General features: G+C 41.3%; 1 protein-coding gene across 5 annotated transcripts in view; it reads left to right on the top strand.

The window, feature by feature from the left end:
* Pphln1 (periphilin 1) overlaps positions 1-22,379 on the top strand; it is an 84,736-nt gene that overhangs the window by 19,070 nt on the left and 43,287 nt on the right. For 4 of the 5 annotated variants that reach the window (XM_059246856.1, XM_059246855.1, XM_059246854.1 and 1 more), the window contains one exon: positions 19,533-19,744. In XM_059246856.1, the coding sequence (XP_059102839.1) occupies positions 19,533-19,744 (212 nt within the window). Of the gene's footprint in view, positions 1-14,860; positions 14,915-19,532; positions 19,745-22,379 lie in introns of those variants that run through there. The other variant, XM_059246857.1, reaches the window with a different exon arrangement.

Genomic DNA, 22,379 nt, shown 5'->3' with positions numbered 1-22,379 from the left:
GAAACCATAGTCTGGGGATGCAGCTCAGTGGTAGAGCACTTCTCTCTCCCTCTCTCCCTTCCTCCCTCCCTCTCTCCCTCTCCCTCCTCCTCCCTTCCTCCCTTCTTCAAGATTTGTTTTTATTTTATGTGTATGAATGCTTTGCCTGTGTTTATGTATATGTACCACATATATTCCTGATACCCAAGGAGGCCAGAAGAAGAAGTCAGATCCCTTGGAACTGTAGTTGCAGATGGTTGTGAGCTGCCATGCCAGTCCTGGGAATTGAACCCAGGCCCTCTGCAAGAGTAGCAAGTGCTCTTAAATGATGAACCATTTCTCTGCCGTCAAACAGAACCACGGCCTTGGTTTCCCATCTTTAGCACTTAAAAAAAAAAAAAAGCCAAGTACTTGGATAATAGGAAGATGCTTTAGTTCATCTCGGGAATTAGCTTTCCCAACCTATGAATTTTCCTGTGCTTAACTGTTAAGGCACTCAGGCTGTTGTAGGGGTGGAAGGCCCTACTGGTTAAGCTAGTAGCTGACCTTGGTATTATCCACATGACTGGTTTTTCAGACAGGCAAAGTAGAAGTGCCATATAGACTTGCAAAATTTCAGAAGACACTGTAGGAGGCCAGGAAGTGTATAGCAAGGTCAAAGTTGCTGGCACCTGCCCTAGAGGGTGTGTGAGGGTGCTGTGTGAAGCCCAAGTTGTAGTTGATAGCTAAGAAATTTGGAGATGTTAGGAATGGGGAACATTTGTTCAGGAAAGCTGCAGGCAGCCTACTAGATAGTGATGGTTATGATAAACTGCACTGGTGGCGGTGCTGGTTACTGGTGGGAAAGTCATGGGCCACAGCCACGACTATCAGAGTTTTTATTAGAAAGAAAGGAGGGAGGAGAGCCAGGCCTGGATAGAAAGGAAGATGGCAGGAGCAGAGAGAGAACACAGAGAGAGTGTGGGGGTCGGCATCCGGGCTTTTTAAGTCGGGCATTTCGTGACCACGCGACGGGTACGTAGTTGCCAGTACCCGCTGATGATGTAAGACATAAGGCACAGGACACTGGGCTGCGCATGTACAGAATCCTAACAGATAGGGCTTGCAATGAGAAAGGCTGTAGGATGCCTAAGCTTTCTGAAGTACATATCATGATACTTGATACTCCATGCAATACATGGAGCTGTAAGATTTAACGTTTTGGGCTTGCATTGGTTTGGTTCTTTGCTATTCTCTCTGTTTCTTTTGGAATGGGTATTTTACTGTTTACCATTGTATTGAGTAGCTATTTCCTCTGAATTGAAACATTCTTTCCACTGGGAGGAGGGAGGCTCAGAAAACTAGTGATATAAGGCCCAAGAAACTCAGATCATTCACAAAGCTCCTCTTATTATAAATGCAGTGAGCAACATTGAGGCTGAGGCCAAGAGAGCCCAGCAGAGCTTTCTGTAAGTCCTGGGGGAACCTCAGGGACATTACTTTTTGTGAGTTGTCACCCTTGCTGAAATAGGCTTTGGGATAACTCAGCTGCCTTGAGGCACACACACTCTTGGAAGTAACCTGAGCCCTCAATAAATCCTTACTTTGTTTGGTTTGGTCATCAGTGCCTTTTTTGGGAAAAGGAAGGAAAAGTCACACAACACATTGCATATTGGAAGTATGTGGCTTAGTTTTGGAGTTTTACAAGGGCTCGCAGCTAAGAGCTTGCTTTGAGTCCTAGAAGAGATTTTGCTCTTAGACATTTACACATTGTTAGTACTGTTGCAACTATGCATCCTTCTGGATTAAAGGAAGGTTAAAGGCTTATCTCTGAGTTTGAAGCTAGCCTAGTCTACATAGTGAGTTCTAGTCCAGCCAGGGCTAAATAATGGAAGCCTTTTCAAAAATAAACAAGCAAATAAGACTATGGGGAACTCTTGGGAATGAATTGAATGCACGTTACATTCTGGGATGGTTGTGAGCCTTTGGGACTAGGATGCAGTATTGTCGTTTGAATATGGCGTGCCCCTCACAGGCTTTATACTTTGAAACATGGTCCCTAGTTGCTGGAATTTATTAATTGCTAATTTTCTAGTATTTCCAATAGCCAATAGGTTACCCTTTTTCAGAAGTGATCAGTATTATTTTTAAAGTTTTACTGCTGTCTGTTTTGTTTTTATGCTATCCCTCACCTGTCTTCTTTTTGTATTCTTACTGTAAGAGCTGAGGTAACCACCCGCGTGATCAGGGCCAGCAGGAATACCAGGTGTGCACAAACGTGCTGCCATCCCCACTCAGAACAGCAAAGCCAAGGTCATCAAGACCATGGCCTTCTCTTCCATCTGCAGCTGGCTTTACACTTCACATAACTACTGGTGTTGAATGTCTACACCTCTTCTGTTCAGTATCTGTTATTTCTGTTGCTCCTCTTGGGACAGAGTCTGCTATGTATCCGAGTGTTCTGTAAGCTTTGATCACCGGTGGCTGCTGCCGGCACAAGCTTCTTCTCCCACCCTCACTCTGACCCCCTCCAGTCTGCTGCTCTCCAGTCCTCTTCCCAGGACCAGCAGTCCTTTGTCATCCCACGGAATGAACGCACCGTACCCCTAGATGGCAGCCCTCATCTGTGATCCCAAAACAGTTCTCTGAGACTGGGTTCTTTCCCCCACAGTTCATGAGATCTGTAAGGGACTGTGTGTTAGTCAGCTTCTCTTACCGTAACTTACGGAAAGTAACATCTATTCTGACTCACGATTTCATATGTTAAGTTGGGGACACACACCTAGTGACCCACTTCATCCAGCAAAGCCCCATTTCTTCATGACCAAAGGTCTGGGTAAACCTATTGGCTATTGGAAATACTAGAAAATTAGCAATTATTAAATCAACCATCAGAAGCATACAATAGAAAATATTTTTAAATGTTCTAGCATAAGAAATGTGTTGAATAATGAAGAAAATGGCCTGTTAATTTGGAAGACCTGACTAACAGTAGAGTCATATGTCTGAGCAGAGTGCCATAAAAATGTCAGTTCTACTAACATTAGGGTGTGAATTTGTTCCTTTAAAAAAATTCAGTTTTTTTAATATTGAAAATTGGTAAACTGGTTCTAAAGATAACATGAAAGAATAAAGAGCTAAGTGGAGAAAGTAGCCTTAAAAGATGTGAATTCTATAAAAATACCGTATATGCAAAAGTCTAGAGTGAGGGACGGCACTGTGGATGCAGTTGGAGTGAAGTGGACGAGTGAAGGGAACTAGAAGAGGCCTGCTTAGAGAGAAGGCTTGGCCTCTAGCCACAGTCATGTGCATTTTAAAGTTTGACACGTGTCACTATGCCCTCTTTAAAGAGCTGAAGCATATTTCCATTAAAAATTAATTTTAACTTGGATGATTTTCTGTTTTCTTTCTTGTTAATATAAATGAGTTTATAATTTCCTTTATGTGTACTGCTATAACTGTATCCCATAATTCTGGTGACTTTTCATTATCCTGGTCCGATCTTGATATATTCTAATTATTTTCTGATCACTCAATGTTGCCTATAATATTCTACCTTAAAATTCATTTATCATTAATCATCATTAGTAAGTTTTCTTAATTAATCCATGGGCATTAAAACAAGATACAATTGTATATGCTATCTATATTTCTTATATGCCTGTTTATTTTATGCCAGATCCTCTTCTTATCCTCTGAGTAAAAAGGTGCTGCATTCATGTAGCCTACATTTTATAATGCATAGAAAACAAATTATGCACTCTAAACAATCATTAACTATGCATAATTGCAGAAAAAGAAAGCAGACTGGTGTAGAGACAGACTACTTGACCCTCTGCATCTTCCTGTATTCTCATGTTCTCTGGGTGTTTACAGTAACAGTTTATGGTTTTTACTGCCTGCCATCTATCTGGATGTCTGTTCTTTGTATCAGGTGGGTACGTGGAAGATTTCCCACATCAAAGACTAAGAATAGAAAGCAGCATTTGCTTTAGAACAGAGTTGACTGAATAATACACCAAGCCAGGAGTATAGCTAGTTAAGTATATTGGTAGTGTTCTGAGTGTGTAAGAAAGCCATGGCAGCGGTAGGTTTTCTCCCATCCAGTGGAGTACATAGTGATTGTTTGAATTGTGGGAAGAAATTGAAGTTTTAAATTTATAGACAAGTCGTTAAAACAATTCAAAGGACTTCAGTATCCATCCACTGGAGGTCTTATTAATGTCTCCAACAGTGCCCCTATATGCTACAGAAATATTGAGGTGGGCTCACAAATTACCTTTCAGGTAAACTCCTTTAGTTGGGCCAACTTAATCTTTCCTTAGGGCTCTTGTTTTTGGCAAGATGAACAATGAGCAGATACTTCTAAAAGTATTATTTGCAGTACTGGGGTGCTGAGCCTAGGTCCTCACATGCACTAAGCAAGCATGCTGCCACTGAGCTTCATCCCCAGCCCCAAATTATTTGTGTGGCATGTTCTCAATAAAGTCTGATGTTTCTTCATGATTATTAGACCTTAGTTATACATTTTGCTGGGACAATTCCTAAAGTGATGTGTTCTTTGAGTTGCAGACATTTCTATTGTGAGCTAATTTTCCCCTAGGTAATCAGTAAGAGGCCATTAAGGGATATGCTTTGAAGCTATGCAACTACCATTCTTCATCCCACTTTCACATGATCTTCCTGATCTGAGTTTTTCTTGCTTGAATGCTTTATCGGAGCTATTGTTATAGACCTGTTTCCATTCCTCCAAAATCATATTTTGAAGTTTATGTTAGTTTAGTTTTGGTTGGGGTTTTTTTTTTTTTTTTTTTTTTTGAGTTAGGATCTCATGTAGTTCAGCATAATCTTCAGCTTGCTATATAATGGAGGATGACTTTGAAATACTCATCTTCTGCCTCTACTTCTCGAATGCTGAAGTTTACAGATTACAGGTATGTACAACCATACACCTAGTTTATGTTGTGCCGGGGTTGGAATTCATAACTTAATGTATGCTAAATGAGCACTCTACAAACTACACTGCAAACCCCTTGTGTTGAAATTCAAATCCCCAACATGATAGTGTTGGGTCAGGCTTTTGGGGAGGTGTTTTTTGCATGGAGGTGCAGTCCTTGTAATTGGGGTTGGGACCTGTATTAAGAATAATGAGAACTTAATTCTCTGTTCTCTATCATATGAGGATACAACAAGGAAATGATCAACTACAAACCAAGAAGGACTTTGCCATACATGAGATCTGCTGGTAACTTGATCTTGGGCTTTCTGGCCTCCAGAAGTAGGAGGAATAGACATGTGCTAGGTGTGCATATATACAAAGGTGCCTGGACTTTTATAACTGCATTTGTTTTATACAGTATTTACTTATATTGAGTACCATGATTTTGTGGCATCGTGATTTCTTTTATTTATTTATTTATTTTTAGTTTTTCGAGACAGGGTCTCTCTATGTAGCTTTGCGTCTTTCCTGGAACTCACTCGGTAGCCCAGGCTGGCCTCGAACTTACAAAGATCCACCTGGCTCTGCCTCCCGAGTGCTGGGATTAAAGGCGTGCGCCACCACCGCCCGGCCTGATTTCTTTTATATGTTTGTACATGCTTTTCTGTCAGTGAGGCTCCTGACTTTGAGTTAGTTGTCAGGAGAGGCTCTCTGTGAGTCTTTTGTTCTTACAGGCCTTACCAAAGTATTCAGGAGATTGACTGCTTATTATTCAGGTGGTTCTTAGAGAAATGTTTGCAGTGACTATTCTTTCTCTTTGTTCATTATTGTGGAATATTTTAAGGTATGTTACATTTGTTTACACTCTGGAACATTTATTTAATGATACAAAGATATGTTGCATTTGCTTATGTTGCATTTAACTCTGTGAAGCTGTGTTACTGTGCCTGTCTAAAACACCTGATGGTCTAATAAGGAGCTGAATGTCCAATAGCGAAGCAGGATAAAGGATAGGTGGGATTGGCAGGCAGAGAGAAGAACTAGAAGGACAAATCTGAGAGGAGAGGAGAAGGAACGAGAGAAAGAGGAGGACACAAGGGGCCAGCCACCCAGCTACACACCCAGTAACAGAGTAAGAAAGAAAGATATACAGAAGTAAAAAAAGGTAAAAGCCCAGAGACAAAAGGTAGATGGGCTAATTTAGGTTAAGAAAAGCTGACAAGAAACAAGCCAAGCTAAGGCCGGGCATTTATAATTAAGAATAAACCTGTGTGTGTTTTATTTGGCAGCTGGGTGGCAGGCACTCCAAAGAGCAAAAAACAATAGTTCATAGATTAGGCTTGTTTACTACTACATGTAAGAACATTAGATTCTGCATATTCAGAGTTCCCCATTTCTGAACCAAGTCTGATGCACTTGTGGCATACATTTAGACTAGAGACCAGTTCCTGATATTGCTGTGCTAATGCTCCTATTGATTGCTGCTGAAGCAAAGTCCTTGAGTCTTACAGAGAAGCAGAAATGGGGATGGAGGAAAAGAATTATATCTGATATATGTTTTGCAAGTAAAAGATCATCAAGATGTGGTTGATGGGCATAAGAAGGAAAAGGGAAATATCCTTTTGATGGGTGTTTACTGTGTTGTGTATACATAACAGGAATGGTTTCAAGCAAAGACTAGTATTCGAAGTTAAGATTGTGTAAGGAGAAGATGCAGTTAGACACGAGGAAGGGATTGAGATCAGAACTCTGGAAGTATTGGAACATCTAAAATAGAATTGGAGTCACTGACATCTACAAATGAGAACTGAAGTGTGAAGATTAACATAGCCGTTGAGTTTGTTTGCATGAAGGTGAACAGTATAGAAGTAGATTTAACATAAGTGGGTAAGTCCTTAAAACATACTTTAAAAGGAGTTGGAGAACTAATTAGCTGGAGAAACCCTGGCTCCTTTGGGTTGCTTTTTCTTTAGGTCATCAGTGACTTGTGCATCTTTCATAGGTTGAAGGGAAAGAGTAAGGCTGAAGCTCCAAGGTAGTAAAAGGATAACTGAACATGATCACCAGAGAAGCAAGATGAAGAGCACTGGTTAGAGGGGCCAACTTTAGATGGGGAGAGATCCTATAAAGTAAGGAGAGAGAAGAGTGTGCAGGAAGGTAAACCAGGTAGAGGTCATTTGTTCTTTACAGACGCTCTCTTTCTCATTGTTTGTGGGAAGGTGAGATGACTCATGGAAGGTCAAGGGTTTGGTGGTGGATTAGAGGATTTGGGGGAGAATGATTAAGGCCAATGGTAGTTTGAGCTCCCAAAGACAAGTAAAAATGTTACTGACTGGGATTGAAGGGCTGCTAGGAATTGAGACAGGCACTGTGGTTGACTGACTCATAGGCCAGTGGGATCTCCAGGATCCAGCAGTCCAACTCTTCTAGGAAGTCATAGATTTGTGGTATTAATTTGGGGTTTGGGTTGAAGATGGTGCCTCAGAATTTCAAGGATGAAATGTTGATATTTGTATAAATAATGTCAAGGTTGGAAGGGTACCAAGTGAGACTGGGTTGAGGATCATGGATTGCTAAAAATATAGAGGTAACAGCAGGTACCCAGCAGTTGAGGGTGGTGATGTTGTAGAGCAAGAAAACCACCAAAATATGCTACCATATTTAGAATGTGATAATGGAAAGCCAGTTGTGGTAGTGAATATCTGAAATCTCAGCTCAAACCAGAGCGTTGTAGTGAGTTCAAGCCAGAGTGAGACTTCGTCTTGAACAATACAAAATAAATAGAATAAGAATTCTGATGAAGGTCATCTCTGGAAAATGATGCCAAAGTTCAAGATGCCAAAGTTAATGTGTATTGCTGAAGTGTTATGAAGGAAAAAGGAAGTTAAAGATTGTGATGTACAATACCCACAGTTATACACATGGATTTTGAGATTTGATCACAGGCTCTGCAGTAGCCCTATAAACTAGCATTTTGTTAGCATCTTTAGGTGCTCTGAGGAAGGTTTGGGAAGTGATTAATATGGGTTTTTTGAACTTTCCTTTTTTTCTTTTTCTTTTTAATTTTCAGCGTATATGTGTGTGTTGGCCAGAAGAAGGCATCTCTGATCCTCTAGAGCTAGAGTTACATGCACTGTGAGCCACTGAACTAGGAATTGCTAGAAATTGAACTCTGGTCCTCTAGAAGAACAGAAGGTGCTCTTCACTGCTAAGCCCTCTTACTAGTCTCTCCCTTCTCTTCCTTTCTCTTTTGACAAAAGGTCTCATTACATAGTCCTGGCTGACCTAGAATTTACTATGTAGACCAGGCTGGCACTGGAGTTAGCATCTCTTAACTTTGCCTCCTGAGTGCCGGGATTAGAAGTATGCCCCACTACACCTGACCTTCTCCCTTCTTTTTGAAGGGATAAAATATTTTAAAAAATAATTCTGTAACATTTAACTTAGATTGCTTACAGTTTTGGGGCGTGGTGACAGGCAGACTAGACGTGCATGGTGCTTGAGCAGTAGCTGAGAGCTCATTTGCAAGATGGAGGCTGTCTTATTTAGGATTTCTATTACTATGAAGAGACACCATGACCACAGCAATTCTTATAAAGGAAAGCATTTAATTAGGCTGGTTTACAGTTTCTCATGTTTAGTCCATTATGTTCATGGCAGGAAGCATGGCAGCATGTAGGCAGACAACCATGCTGAAAAAGGAGCTGAGAGTTCTACATCCAGATCAGTAGGAAGCAGGAAATGAATGTCACACCAGACCTGGCTTGAGCATTTGAGATCCCCAAAGCCTGACCCCTAATGACTGTACAAAGCAACATTTACTCCAACAAGGGCATACTCCTAATAGTGCCACTCCCTATGAGTGAGCCAGTGGGGGCCATTTTCCTTCTAAACACCACAGAGGTAGAGAAAGACTAGGCTGTTGTGGGCTTCTGAAACCTCCCAAGACCACCTTCAGTGACAAATCTCTTCTAACAGTCCACCAACAAGACACCAATGGGATAAATCCACAGAGTCTATTTGATGGTCAAAGGAATTTATTTGGGGGTTAACTCACAACCAAAATAAAGGAGTTGGTCACAGAATCCTGGAGGGGTGGGACACGGTCCAATGCTGTTCTTAGTGAAGAGAAGAGAGAGTGCACTTATGCATCCTAGGTATTAACCCTGTCGGCCATGCCCAAGGGGCAGATATCTAGCAGCTGCATGCTTCCTCACTAGGGGTGGTTCATCAGGGCATGGAACAAACAACCACCCACTACATCTCCTCCTTTGTCTAAGGAAGAAAGGTCTAACCTAACACAAAACTATATACAATAGGAATAATGATAAAGAAGAAATAAAGGGTAATGACATAAACAAATGGAACTACAACCGACAAGAACAACATCAAACAAGAGACACATACTAACATCCAGAGAAGTCTAGAGCATAGGAAAATGACATGTTACTGAGATCATTCCAAAAGGTGTCCTATCCTGAAGAATTTGAATCTAATACTTAATATGTTCTAGCTAAGGTATGAGAAGATTGTAACTGTAACTGTTAGTCTTCAATTTCATCAAAGACCTGAGAAGGAATTTAATAATACCTGAGAAAATGGGAGATGGATGCAAGCAACTTTTGGGAATTTTGCGAGAGTAGAAAAGAGACAGCTGGCAGTCTGGACAGTCACCTAAACTTTCTCAGCATCGTTGGTGCGTCCAAATTTGCTACAGGCCTATAATATTTGACAGACCATTTTCAGAAGCAGGAATTTTGAAAGACTATCTTATCCCCATCTTGGCAAGGTTCAGTAGTGGCTTTTCCTTGTGTCCCGCTCATCCAGAAAAGACAGCATTCGTACTGTCATCATTCGAGGCAAGGGCAGTTCTTTGCCTAGTAGGCCATTTTGTGCCAAGATGACAAACTTCCAAACAGAAATGTCCTAGAAGCCCAACATTTTCTCAAGACCAAATCAATGTTGCCAGGAGCAATCATATCTCCCATCAACAGAATTCTAAGTTATTTAAATGCCATATTCTCTAGGTCAATGAAGTATTTGAAGATTACCTGTCCCCCTGACCTATGCATCTCTTAAATCTTGACAACTTACTAACAACTATAGAGATCACAAGCAAATTGTGACTATAAATCTGTAAGTCTTATCTACCTAAATAACCTTATGACTAAGGCTTCATATAAACAAGGTAAACAGTCTGTAAGAAAATATACAGTAGCCGGGCGGTGGTGGCGCACGCCTTTAATCCCAGCACTCGGGAGGCAGAGCCAGGCGGATCTCTGTGAGTTCGAGGCCAGCCTGGTCTCCAAAGCGAGTTCCAGGAAAGGCGCAAAGCTACACAGAGAAACCCTGTCTCGAAAAAAAAAAAAAAAAAGAAAATATACAGTAAAAGGACAATGACCTCAAAATTATGACAGTGCACAAAATATCTTAAACAGGTAGAAATGTATAGTGCAATATGACAACAATCCTAAATATGTATCAATATATAAAATACCCTAAACAGAGGTAGAACATACATACAGCATGACAATTATAATTTTACATTTGTATCAATATATAAACATTTCAAATAAGAGTAGAAAAATATGTACATTACAACAAATATAGTTCTTTATTTGTATCAATATACAAGAATCCATAACAGTGCAAATTATCTAAGGCTGATATTTTACTAAATTAGGTTACTAGTATATATACTAATCTATCTTAATATCCTATACCTATCCATTCCCCTTTTTCTTTAGGAGAATACTGAGTCTAATTAATTTTCTTCTACCACCAATCCTATAACCATCATCCATAACCCTGAGAAACATGAAACCTTTGGGAGAAAGGGTCTCATTTTCTTAGAATTGTTTCCTGCTGTTTTAGGGATTGACTCTGTGGGGTTCTGTAAGAAAGCTCAGATAGGTCTCAATTGGACTAACTGTATATTCTGCAGCCAGTCTCAGGGTAATGGGTAAGGTTGTCTGAGATTCTGGCTAGACGTGTAGTATGATGGACCATCTCATCTTGGAACTTCCCTTGAGAGTTTTCAGTCCAAGGTTTATCATTAAGAAATGTTCATGAGTACCATAGTACCATTCTGGACTGGATGGAGTCATTGTTGTGGGGCCACATCTTCCTTCTGGAGACTTCAGAGATTGCTATTGGAAAGACATTTTTTTTTTAAGGTTTATTTATTTATTATGTATACAGTGTTCTGTTTGCATGTATGCCTGCAGGCCAGAAGAGGGAGCCAGATCTTATTACAGATGATTGTGAGCCACCATGTGGTTGCTGGGAATTGAACTCAGGACCTCTAGAAGAACAGCCAGTGCTCTTAACCTCTGAGCCATCTCTCCAGCCCCAGGAAAGACTTATTGTTCAACTTGAACATTTTTGATATCAAGATGGAAAGTTTTGGATTTTTTCTGGATAGAGAAATTTTCAAAAGCAAGGACAAGCATAGAAAGAAATGGATCTAGAGGACAATGGTCCTTAGATTATTGGTTTTCTTCTGTCTCACACCAGTTGGGTCTTTCAATATGAGACAGAATTTCCTAATTTTTATTTTAGCAATATGCTTGGGTTTACAGAATGAGAGAGCCACATTCCAACTCCAAAGCCAGTTTGATTTATAATTGAATCGGGACCACAACTTTTCTAGAATTAAAGAGATATTGATATTAGGCACTGAGATTTTACCCTGTATATATTGGTACCAATAGGTTCTTTCCTTCTGCTGTAGATGTTTGGGTATCTAAAGCCTCATGATTTCTGGAAGATGGGTATTTCTGTTATCCTGTAAAGACAAAAATAGAACCCTGCCCTGACCCTTGTCTCTTCAGAGGCGTGAGAATTTTGAAAGAGACAGGGAAGCATGGAAAGTGTGCCACAGCAGCCACGGAGGTCGAGGGCAGAGACCACCCAGGCATTTGGAGTTTGCCCCACGTTGGGCACCAGAAAATGGGATAAATCCATGCAGTCTATTTGATGGTCAAAGGAATTTATTTGGAGGTTAGCTCACAACCAGAATAAAGGAGTTGGTTGAGGAATCCTAGAGGGGTGGGCCACGGTCCAGCATGGTTCTCAGGAGAGCTGTGCCTTGATCCACCCCAGCATCCAAGACCACAAGGTAGCAAAGAGAAGAGAGAGCTCACGTACATGCATCCCAGGTCTTAAGGGTCCCTGATGGACACGCCCAAGGGGCAGGTACTTAAGGACATGACAAAAACAACCACCTACTAGAAGACACAAATCATTGAAATATATGAACCTATTTGGCCCAGTCTCATTCAAACCACCAGTTAACTATTCTCCAACTTCTTAGGCACAAAGACCGTATTTCCTAACCCTTCTTTGCAGATAGGTATGTAGTCACAAGACCAGTTTAGCTCTAGTACAATGTGAATTGGAGTTCTGCTACTATGTGTATTTTTTCTTTTTCTTCCTCTTCTCTCATTCCTTCTCCCTCCACTCCTCCCCTCTCCATTCACACCTCCCCATCTCCCCCACCTCCCATCCTCTTTGTATAGCCCAGGGTTAGCATAGAATTCCAATTCTTTCAGTGCTCTACCATGCCCAGTTTTCTACCAGTGCCTCCATCTTTTGTTCTGTTTCACCAACATTTCCTAATGAAGAGAATCATGGTTAGGATTCTCAGAGAGTCAGTTATTACCTTGTAAAAAGGATTTTGCTTTTTTGTTGCAGTTGTTTAGACATATCTTAATGTGTGTCTCTCTTTTTGAGACAAAGTTTCTGTGTGTAACAGGCTGGTTGTCCTGGACTTAGTCTGTAGAGCAGTTGGCCTCAATCTCAGAGATCGGCCTGCCTTTGCTTCCCAAATGCTGGAATTAAAGGAGTGAGCCACCACGCCCCGCCCTCAGAAGGTCTCTTAGAGCTGTTAGGAGTCAGACTACGTAACACAGGAAAGACCTCTTAAGCCAGCCCCGAAAGCACAGAATAATAGGTCAGATGGAAACTCCCTTGGCTTATGTCACATTGTCCTTGCTTCTCCAGTTCCACATGAAAAACAGAAGATATGTGGGGTTTGCAGTTCATTTACTCTTAAAACAACTGTCACCAAACTGCTTTCCTAAATTGATTCTTGAAGCCTTAATTCCTTGTTGAAGTTGCCATTGACTTGCAGTCAGTGTTTTGTGTGGAGTATTTATATAGTATTCAATGCGGGGAGGGCTGAAATAATAAGGAAGATCCATTTTCTCCTTCCTTCCCGACATCCCCTTCTCCTCCTTCATGGAAATTTCCCTCTAGCTAATAAACTTAATTCATGTAGTTAAGTGTGTCTCTGGCCAGTCAAACGTCCCAGTGGGTAAAGACATCTGCTGCCAAGCTTGATGACCTGTATATGGCGACCCCTGAAGCCCACATAGTGTTAGAGAGTACTGACTCCTGCAACAGCCCTCTGACCTCCATGCATATGCTGTGTGTGTATGTGCATAAATGTCAGGCTGGAAGGTCTCATCTGTCATGGCCTATTGGATTTGACCTACAGCTTGAACAGCTGCAATTACTTTGGGATTCAGGGAAGAATCTGAGCTTTAGAAATCTGCTTCGGAGGGACTGATGATGTGCTCAGTGGTTGAACTCTTGCTAGCATGTACAGATCCCTGGGTTCAATACCCCGTGCTGTGAAATAAAGAAATCAGCCTCTAAAACAGCATCCAAGTTCAATTAACAGTGGTGTGCCTGAGAGAATTCTTGTGGGCTTATCTTCCCGTACTTCATTCTCCAGCCTGCATTCTGCCCTTTGCTTTCTCCGCCTTGGAGCGGCAATGTTTGTGATGCAGCTAGATGCTGTCCTTTTGAAGAAGCAGTGTACTGTGATAGAAAAAGGCAGCAATTCATTAAAAAATGTGTGTATTTTGAGACTTCATTATAAACATTTTGGTTGTGTGTGTGTGTGGTTTGTTTCAAGACAGGATCTCACTATGTAGCTCTGGCTCTCTTAGAACTATGTAGACCAGGCTAGCCTCAAACTCAGAGATCTACCTGCTTCTGCCTTTTGAGTGCTAGGATGGAATTAAAGGCATGTACTACTACACTTAGCTTATTTATATATTTTTAAAAAAGCCCTTTAGACCCTTAAATACACTGGAAACACAACATACACATCTCACTTAAACAAACAAACAAAAACCTTGTAGAAATGGTTTTGTTTTTTAATTATGTTTTTTGTGTGTGTGTGTGTGTGTGTGTGTGTGTGTGTGTGTGTGTGTGTGTGTGTATATGTGAGTACAGGTGCCTGTGAAGACCAGAGGCTTTGGATCTTCCCAGGGCTGGAGGTATAGGCAGTGAGCTGTCTGATTTGGAACCAAACACAGTCTTGCACAAGAACAGTAAGCACTCAGCGTGCTGGGCTATCTTATCTGCCTTCATACTCACAACACTCAAAATACAGCAGCTCCAACTTGTCTCATTCTTAGCCATTTTCTACACCTGGTTCCTAACTCCAGGGAGGAGTTTTTGCTCAGCTCATATGCTTCCTCACTCCTGGGTTTGTGAACCGTTCTGGCAGTGCCTGTGTCTTGTTACCCACTCTGAGCCACTGTGGTCCTCTGAGCTTGCCCATTCAGATGACCCCATCCTCACCGCTGACGTATTTGTAGGACGTCACCCTTTTTCCTTGATGGTTGGAGTTTCTAGCTCACGTTCTTTTCTGCCCACTCTGACTATCTGCCGTCTCTGAAAACACATGCCTTAGCAGTTCTTTTTTGCATATTTCAGCTGTAGCTGCCAGTAGGCGTGGTCAGACCCTAGACTGTTCTCTGGGGATTGTTAGGCCTGTGTCCTGAGCTTTGACTTTGTTTTCTAGCTTGTGGATAGTTCTACTCTTACACATTAGTAAGGTTCCCTGTTTCTGTCCTTCTCAAAGAGTTTTGTGAGCAGGAGTCTCCAGGGAAGCTTTGTTGAAGTTTGGAATCTAGAATGCAGAGTTCTCCGGGCGGGTTAGAGGTTCTGCTGTGGTCAGGGAAGGAGCCTCCTTAGCCTGTGTTTCTGCTGCTCTTACAGGTGATCGATCTTACAGGGTTCTGGGGATGTCCAGCTGCTGTCTTCCTCTGCTCCACGCTTTCTCTTGGCAGCCCCTGGAGTCACTTGGCTGGGATGTGGCCTTCTGATGGGAGTTACCTAATACTTTCTGTTTGAAATTCCAGAGGTTTCCCCTTTCCTTACATTTTCCTTCATGGTTCTTCTTCTCTTTTGTTTATTCTTGTTTTATCTTTTTCTATTGAACAGTTGGTCCCCGATTTTCAGTCAGATTCTTGTGTGTTGGATTTTCAGTTCCTGTTCTGTAAGATGGCTTTTTGCTCACCTACCACAGCGGGTAGGCACCTACCACTGAAATAAGATCAGCCCTAGGTTCCTTCGGTACAAATTTCTCTGTCCTAACCTTTTTTTTTTTTTTTTTTTCTTTCTTTTTTTAAAAAAAATGTTGGGTTGACACTTTGAGTACAGGTTTTCCCCAATATTTTAGTAGACTGACAAGTCACATGACCTTTAGATCCTAAATGTAGGCTTCTTCCAGCATTGCAGTATTTCATAAGAAGTTTTAAGTCTCTTATGCTTTCTGTCTTGGCTTTTTAGTTTCTCTTCTGATAACTTTTCTTCTCTGTATGTTGTGAAGCTGGTCTGCTCTCTTTGCTCTGAAATCTGGGCTTCCAGGATGGAAATCTCTGGCCACACTATTGAGCACTTGAGATTTGACTCGCTCAAATAGAAGTCACTTTACTTAACTGGAAAATACATAATCCTGGGTTTTCAAGATTTAAGATGAAATGTAAAATACCTCAGTGGATTTTCAAGTACTGATTACATGTCGATTAGACAGACATAGGTTAGGTTAAAATTTGCTAGAATTCATTTCACTCGTCCATTTACTTATTATATTTTATTCCACAGATAGGATCCACTGTGTAGCCTTGACTAGCTTCGTGTGTTTCTATAGATATGGTTGCTATGTATTTGACTCCTTTAACTCCTACCACACAGTGTTGATCCAACTCTAATTTCTGCTACAATATCTAGATTAGTGTTAGGGTTTATTATTGTTCTTTTTTGTATATAGGGTCACATGTAGCCCAGGCTGGCCTCAGACTCACTAAGTAGCTGAGGATGATGATGAATGTTTTTAAAAAATACAAATTTATTCATTTTGTGTGTAAATGTGGGTGTGCTCCTGCCACAGTGAGCACGTGGGGGTCTGAGGACAAGTTGTGAGAGCTGGTTCTCTCCACCATGTTGCTCTTGGGCATTGAACCGGGAGTGTCAGGCTTGATGGCAAGAGCCTTTACCCATGAGCTGCCTCGTCATCCTGATCCTCCTGCCTCCACCTATACATGTGTGCTGTGGGCTTACTCCAGGACTTCATGCAAGCACCCTACCAACGCAGAGCCCCACAATCAGTTGGGTTTTTTGTTTTGTTTTGTTTTTTAACTTACTAGTGAGACCTTGGAACACTCAGTCCTAAATGGGATGTCTTCATCGAATCATTTCCCTCAGGACCCAGGGAGCTATATGGAAGAAGAGAGTTTTTATGTGCCAGTAAGGTGGAAGAAACCAAGGAACCAAGGCCTTTAGCTGCAACAGGACCAATGCACAAATGAGGTCACAGAGACTGTGGCAGTATGCACAGGTCTAAGCCAGGTGGCGTCCCCGTGCCGAGAGGAAAGTGGACATGAGTCCCCATCCCTAACTCTTGAGCTATTCTGGTTGACAACTGCTTGCAAATGAAAAATTACCATTCTCCAAGGAGTATCAATGGAGGAACAAACCACACTTAAGGGCAGGCCCCATTCCCAGCAGAAGATGGCCAACACAAAACGATTTCAGTGTGTTTTTGGAGGGTTTGTTTGTTTGTTTGTTTGTTTGTGTGTTTAATCTTACAGACCTTTTGCTTATATATGGTTTCCTATTTTGTCTTTTTATGAGCTTTTTCTGTGTCCGTCTCAGCGTCTGTATGTGTTGTGATTTCTCTTTGGTTTTTTAAAGTCCTGTTTGTTTTTTTTATTTTCTGGTTTGTTTGTTTTGTTTTTATTTTGTCTTATTCTTATTACCTTTTTAGTTGTCTGTATTCTAATGAGAGGGAGAGAGAGAGAAGAAAGGGTGTGTGTGGATTTGGGTGGATGGGGAAGTGGGGAGGATCTGGGAATCAGAATATACTGTATGAATAATCTATTTTCAATATAAAAAGTAAAAATGAAAGCTTAAAAAAAAAGGGAAAAAGAAAACAGGCCCAGCAATCCATGAGGTCAAACCAGTAAGCAACATTCTTTATGGTCTCTGCTTCTGTTCCGGCTTCCAGGTTCTTACCTTGAGTTCCTGCCCTGACTTCCCTGGATGAAGGACTGTGATCAAGATGTATAAGCCAAATGCCCGCCCCTGCCCCTGCCCTCCTCCTAAAAAACCTTACTGGTTCATACATACCACTTTAAATTAAACCAGCCCCCTTGGACATTTCATTAATCCCTTGTCACAGATCCTAAGTGCTAAACTCACCTAGAGCCAGGCAGTTCTCCACAGCGCTTATCAAGTAATGTGCATATTCATACCCACATAAGTGTGGGCTTGCCAGCCAGGTGGTTAGGGTAGTGTTTGTTGTGATGTCTTTGCTGAGGTTGGTGGGCAGGGAGTTGATGTGAAGGGACTGAGAAGCTAACTACACAGGCTGCTCATTTGAGCTGTGCTTTGCTTTGACTGCCCTCTGGCGTTGGGATTTGGAAACTCTAGCTCAGCAGTTCAGCTGTTCAAAGGAAGAGAAAGTGGTACTTTCTCCCGTTTAGGATTCTGTTTCTTCTCTTCCCACTAAGCAAGCAATAAAGATCCTTTAATTTCAGTAGAAAGTCTTTGTTCTCCTTGGAATACGCTTTCTTTAATGTCAGCTTTTCTTCCTGTCCTCAGAGATCAGTGATAGAAGGGACTCAATAGCACCAAATGGAGATTTGGTTCTCTACTGGGTCTCCATATAGTTCTTAAGACCTGCTGAGCACACACACATCAACTGGCTGACTAGAGATGTTGGTGTGAACCTGACTTCATTATATTAGGATTCTTGAGTGCTTTATTTCAGTACTGGTGCTTTATATGAGTTCATTTACTCTAGATGAATTTTAAATGCTTTTGACTTTTTCCTAGGGGGGAACTTAATTGTTTCTGTAGGGCAGTGTATTTAGTGACTTGATTAGCTAGTACTCATTTGAACTTTAAGACAAACAGCTTGCTTGTGTAGTGGGGACTGATAATCAGTTGAGAATTATTTTCAGAAAAAGCTCTGGGTCTGATCTCTAGCACTGGGAAAAGAAAGGAAAATAAAAATCAATGCCCTTGCTTTGTGTCAGCACTTGTCTGTATAAGGTACAGTGCCTTGGCAGGCATGGCAGTGCGCACCTGTAATGCCAGTACTGGGGAGGCGGAAGTCGGAGACTGCTGTACAGAGTAGCCTGGGCTAAGATTTAGCAAGACCTGTCTCAAAACAGTAACAACAAAAATAGAGACAAAAAGGGAAAAAATTGTTAAATTTTTAATAATTGTTACTTAATTGTATACTTAAGTTAATTTAAACTTCTTTGAGCATTCTTTTTATGGAAATTTGTTTTCATTTTTTTAAAACTTTTTTATATTTTATAGAGGTTTATATCTTGATTCATTTAATAAGTTGGATTTACTTTGTTCCTCTTGTATAAAATGTTTCTCCTCTTCCTCCCTGCCTCTTTTGATTTCTCTTTTTTCAGTGCTAGTATCCAAGCAATGCCATCCATACAAAGTGATCACTTCAGACTCAGCTGTGTCCCTGCCCTGCCTAGAATTTTATCAGTTGGCTCACTGCTGCTTTGAGTTGATACTGCTGAAGGAGGAAGTGGGTGTGCAAAAATCCAAGTGTAAAATTTGTGAAGGTGGTAGGCTTCCTAACAGTTTGTGTGCTGAGGACACAAGATGCGAGAGAAAGGACTTAACAGCTAGAGACAGGCTAGATGGATCTCTTGAGCTTGTATGGCTTTAGTTTGTTTGGTATTACCGGATTTTGGTGGCCTTGCTGGCCACTACCTACCAGTGCCCTCCACATCCTAATGGCTGTGAACAAACCTTCTAGCTACTAACTGTGGAGATAAGTCAATAGTGTATACAGGTGGGGTTTCTCTTCTCAGAGATGCTTGAGATAAGGAGTTTTCAGATTTTTAAAAAAACTTTTACTAAACTTTGTGGGGTGAATATCCTTGGTGTGAACTCTGAAATGTGGCAGAGTAGGAAACTCTGAGCATCATGCTGATGAATATAGGTTTCAGATTTTGGAGCTTTTGGGTGAGAGATGTCCATTACATACTATATTTAGACTAGAATAACGGCTCTGAGCTGTTTTTCTTGGAATATTTTGCAGTTCCTAAGTGTTTCTGGGAGTAGTAGAGACTCTGTTCTTCACATTTTAAAATAAAGTAGCTTTGTACTTAATAATCTGGCTCTACTCCAGACTGTGAAAAGTGATACATTCTAAATCATGTCTTGCTGACGTTTTACTTTGTTAACTGACTTCAACAGTTAGTCACTGCTATAAAAGGGAGCCAAGACTTAGCTTGTAATCTTTTGCCATTTGTGTATTCAGATAGAGAATATAATTAACCTTTTTTTTCCTTCAAAGGGACATGAGAGATGGCTTTAGAAGAAAAAGTTTCTACTCTTCCCATTATTCAAGAGAACGATCTCCCCATAAAAGGGACGCTCCTTTTTTCAGAGAATCACCTGTAGGCCGGAAGGACTCCCCGCACAGCAGATCTGGCTCCAGTCTCAGCAGTAGAAGCTATTCTCCAGATCGAAGCAGGACGCACTCCTTCCATCAGTCTCAGCACAGAAGTATGTCTGCTTGTCTTTTTTTCCCTCTGAAGTGTTTTCAAAACTCTGCCTTTTAGTCTCCTGATGGGAGTGTGCTGAATCAGACTGATTCAGAGATGTAGGACGAGGTATTGTTTTCTTGAGTAATTTCAAACACTCAGAAACTTAACAGAATAGTATAGTAAGTACATGCACATACCTTCTTTGTATAAAATTAGAGTCTGCATGACAATTCATGTTTGAATTCATCAATGTGTAAAAGAGAGCCTTGTTATCAAGTCCAAAAGTCAATACGCTCCCATACTTCCTATTATGGCTTTTAATTAACAACAGCCTTTCCTTCTTCTCCCACTCATGGCCTCACGTTGTCTTTCTTGGTGGATGTTGTTGGATTCTTGTTTTCAGCAAATATCTATATTGTTGTCTATTATTTACAAAACTACTATTTATTTGCAAAGAAGTGAAGCTTCACAGAAAACATCTTTTTGCATACAGGTGTGTGAATGGTGACTGAAGAGGTAGGAATATTATTTGAGAACTCGGTGGATAAGAGCTATTTGTGTACAAGTTCTGATCCTCAGAATCTGTAAAAAAGACAAGTAGTGCCAGCCTCTCCACTCCTAGACTAAGGGAAGCTTGTAGACGGGCTAGCCTATTATATACAGTGGTAAGCACTGCGAGAGATATCTCTTACAAGGTAGAAAGCAAGGACCAACACCCATGGTTGTCCTCTGAATTCCATGTGTGTCATGACACATCCATGCCAATGTTCACACACATGAACACACATACACACAGAAAAAAATAAGTTTTGTTTTTTAAATTAATTCGTTTAATCTGTATAGATGTGTTGTCTGCTCCTATTGGCCCGTGCACCAGACGTACTGTGTTGCAGGGAGATTGCAACAGGAAAAGCCCTTGCTATGAGCAAAGCAGCATGGTGGCTATCGCTGTGTGTTCCTGTTCCACATTGGACACCAGATAAAACGGCTTCTTTTATTGTTTCATTAATGAAAAATGGGCGGGAGTCAGATATTCAGGTAAAATCTGATAGATTCGAAGAGTGATAGAGAAAACGATCAGCAACCTCTACTCTCCATGCTTCCCCGCTCAAAAAGTCCACACCTCTCCTTTGGCCCCTCCTTATTCCTCTTGTGTGTCTGCCAGAAAACTCTGTGGTCCACTCCGGCCAGCTGAATGTGGACCCCACCCTCCAAAACAAGGCCTGAGTCCTTTGGTGTTCTGGAGCAACAACACAAACAAATCTCCCCCAATGATACTGCTTGTATGTCTGTGTGTGCCTGGTGCCCCAGAAGGCCAGAAGAGGGCATTGGTGTCCTTAGAATCAGAAATCGTTGTAAGCCACCATATGCACGCTGAGAATTGAGCTGGGGTCCTCCAAAAGAGTGGCAAGCACTCTAAACTACTGAACCTTCACTCCCGCCCCAGAAAAAAGGGATTTTTAATAAGTATGTCCTTTGAAAAATTAAAACAAACAGCAGTGTGCACATGTGTGATTGCTTAAGAAACTTCTGGAAACTGGGAGTTGTGTTGTAAAGGTTAGTGTCGGTGTGCATTTATTAATTTATTTTCCCTCTGACCCCCAACTTAGGCAGCCACCCCACCCCAAAAAGCTTTCAAGACAGTAGACTCTACTAAATGCTACCATGAATAGAGATATATTTAAAAAGCCACACATGTTTCAACTCGCTCCACTCCTTTCAGATGTGTGTAGCCTAAATGTATTTGTCTAAAGAGTAATAAAACATAAAATAGTAATGGAAACTTAGGCTTTTACTTGATAGCACCCAGTAAAGCTGTTAAAAGGTAGCTACTGGATGGCAGGTGAGCCCTGCTTTTTGTTTGTTTTCTGAAACAAACTTCTTTGTGTTTTGAGACAGGATTTAGCTATTATCCCAGGCTGTCATTGAACTCACTGTGCATCCCAGGATGGCTTTGAGCTTCCAGTTGTCCTCCTGTCCCAGCCTCCCTAGAGCCATTGGACCTGACTTAAAGCAGAGTTTGCTGGGGAAGCATTTTCCTGTCTCTACTTTGGGCTTCACAGGCTGAGACTGTAGAATTTGAAAAGAAGCGTGTGTGAGCCACCCTGTGGTGTTGGTCGGGATCTCAGGAGTGTCCCATCCTAAGCGGCTGCAGTGATATAAGCAGTAACAAAGAACACAGTGTGGGGTAAATAAAGCAAGCAGAACATAGGCATTAGTTTTTTGGGGTGTGTGTGGGGAGGGTGCACACATATCTTGACACATGTGTAGAGATCAAAAAAGAACTTTGAAAAAATCTTTTCTCCTTTCATCATGTGGCTCTTGGGAGATTGAACTTAACATCATAAGGCATGACTGAAAGTGCCTTTACTCACTGAACCACCTCCCTGACCTCATGCCTGGCTGTTTGACAAGGGTACTAGGGCTCAAATGCAAGTCCTTAAACTTATGAGGTAAGTACTCTTCTGATGGCGCCATCTTTTCCCAGACTTGAGGTTCTTTTATTGTTAGTAGTAGTGTATTTTTTTATTTGCTGTGTGTATGTATGTTTGTGTGCGTACATATCACAGTGTACGGATGGATGTCAGAGTGCATCTTGGGGAAAGTCAGTTCTCTCCTTCCACTGTGTGAGTCCTGTGTAATTGGACTCAGGT

Source organism: Peromyscus eremicus, chromosome 20, assembly GCF_949786415.1.
Source record: "Peromyscus eremicus chromosome 20, PerEre_H2_v1, whole genome shotgun sequence".
Lineage (NCBI taxonomy): Eukaryota > Metazoa > Chordata > Mammalia > Rodentia > Cricetidae > Peromyscus > Peromyscus eremicus.
This window is presented reverse-complemented; position numbering and strand designations above follow the sequence as displayed.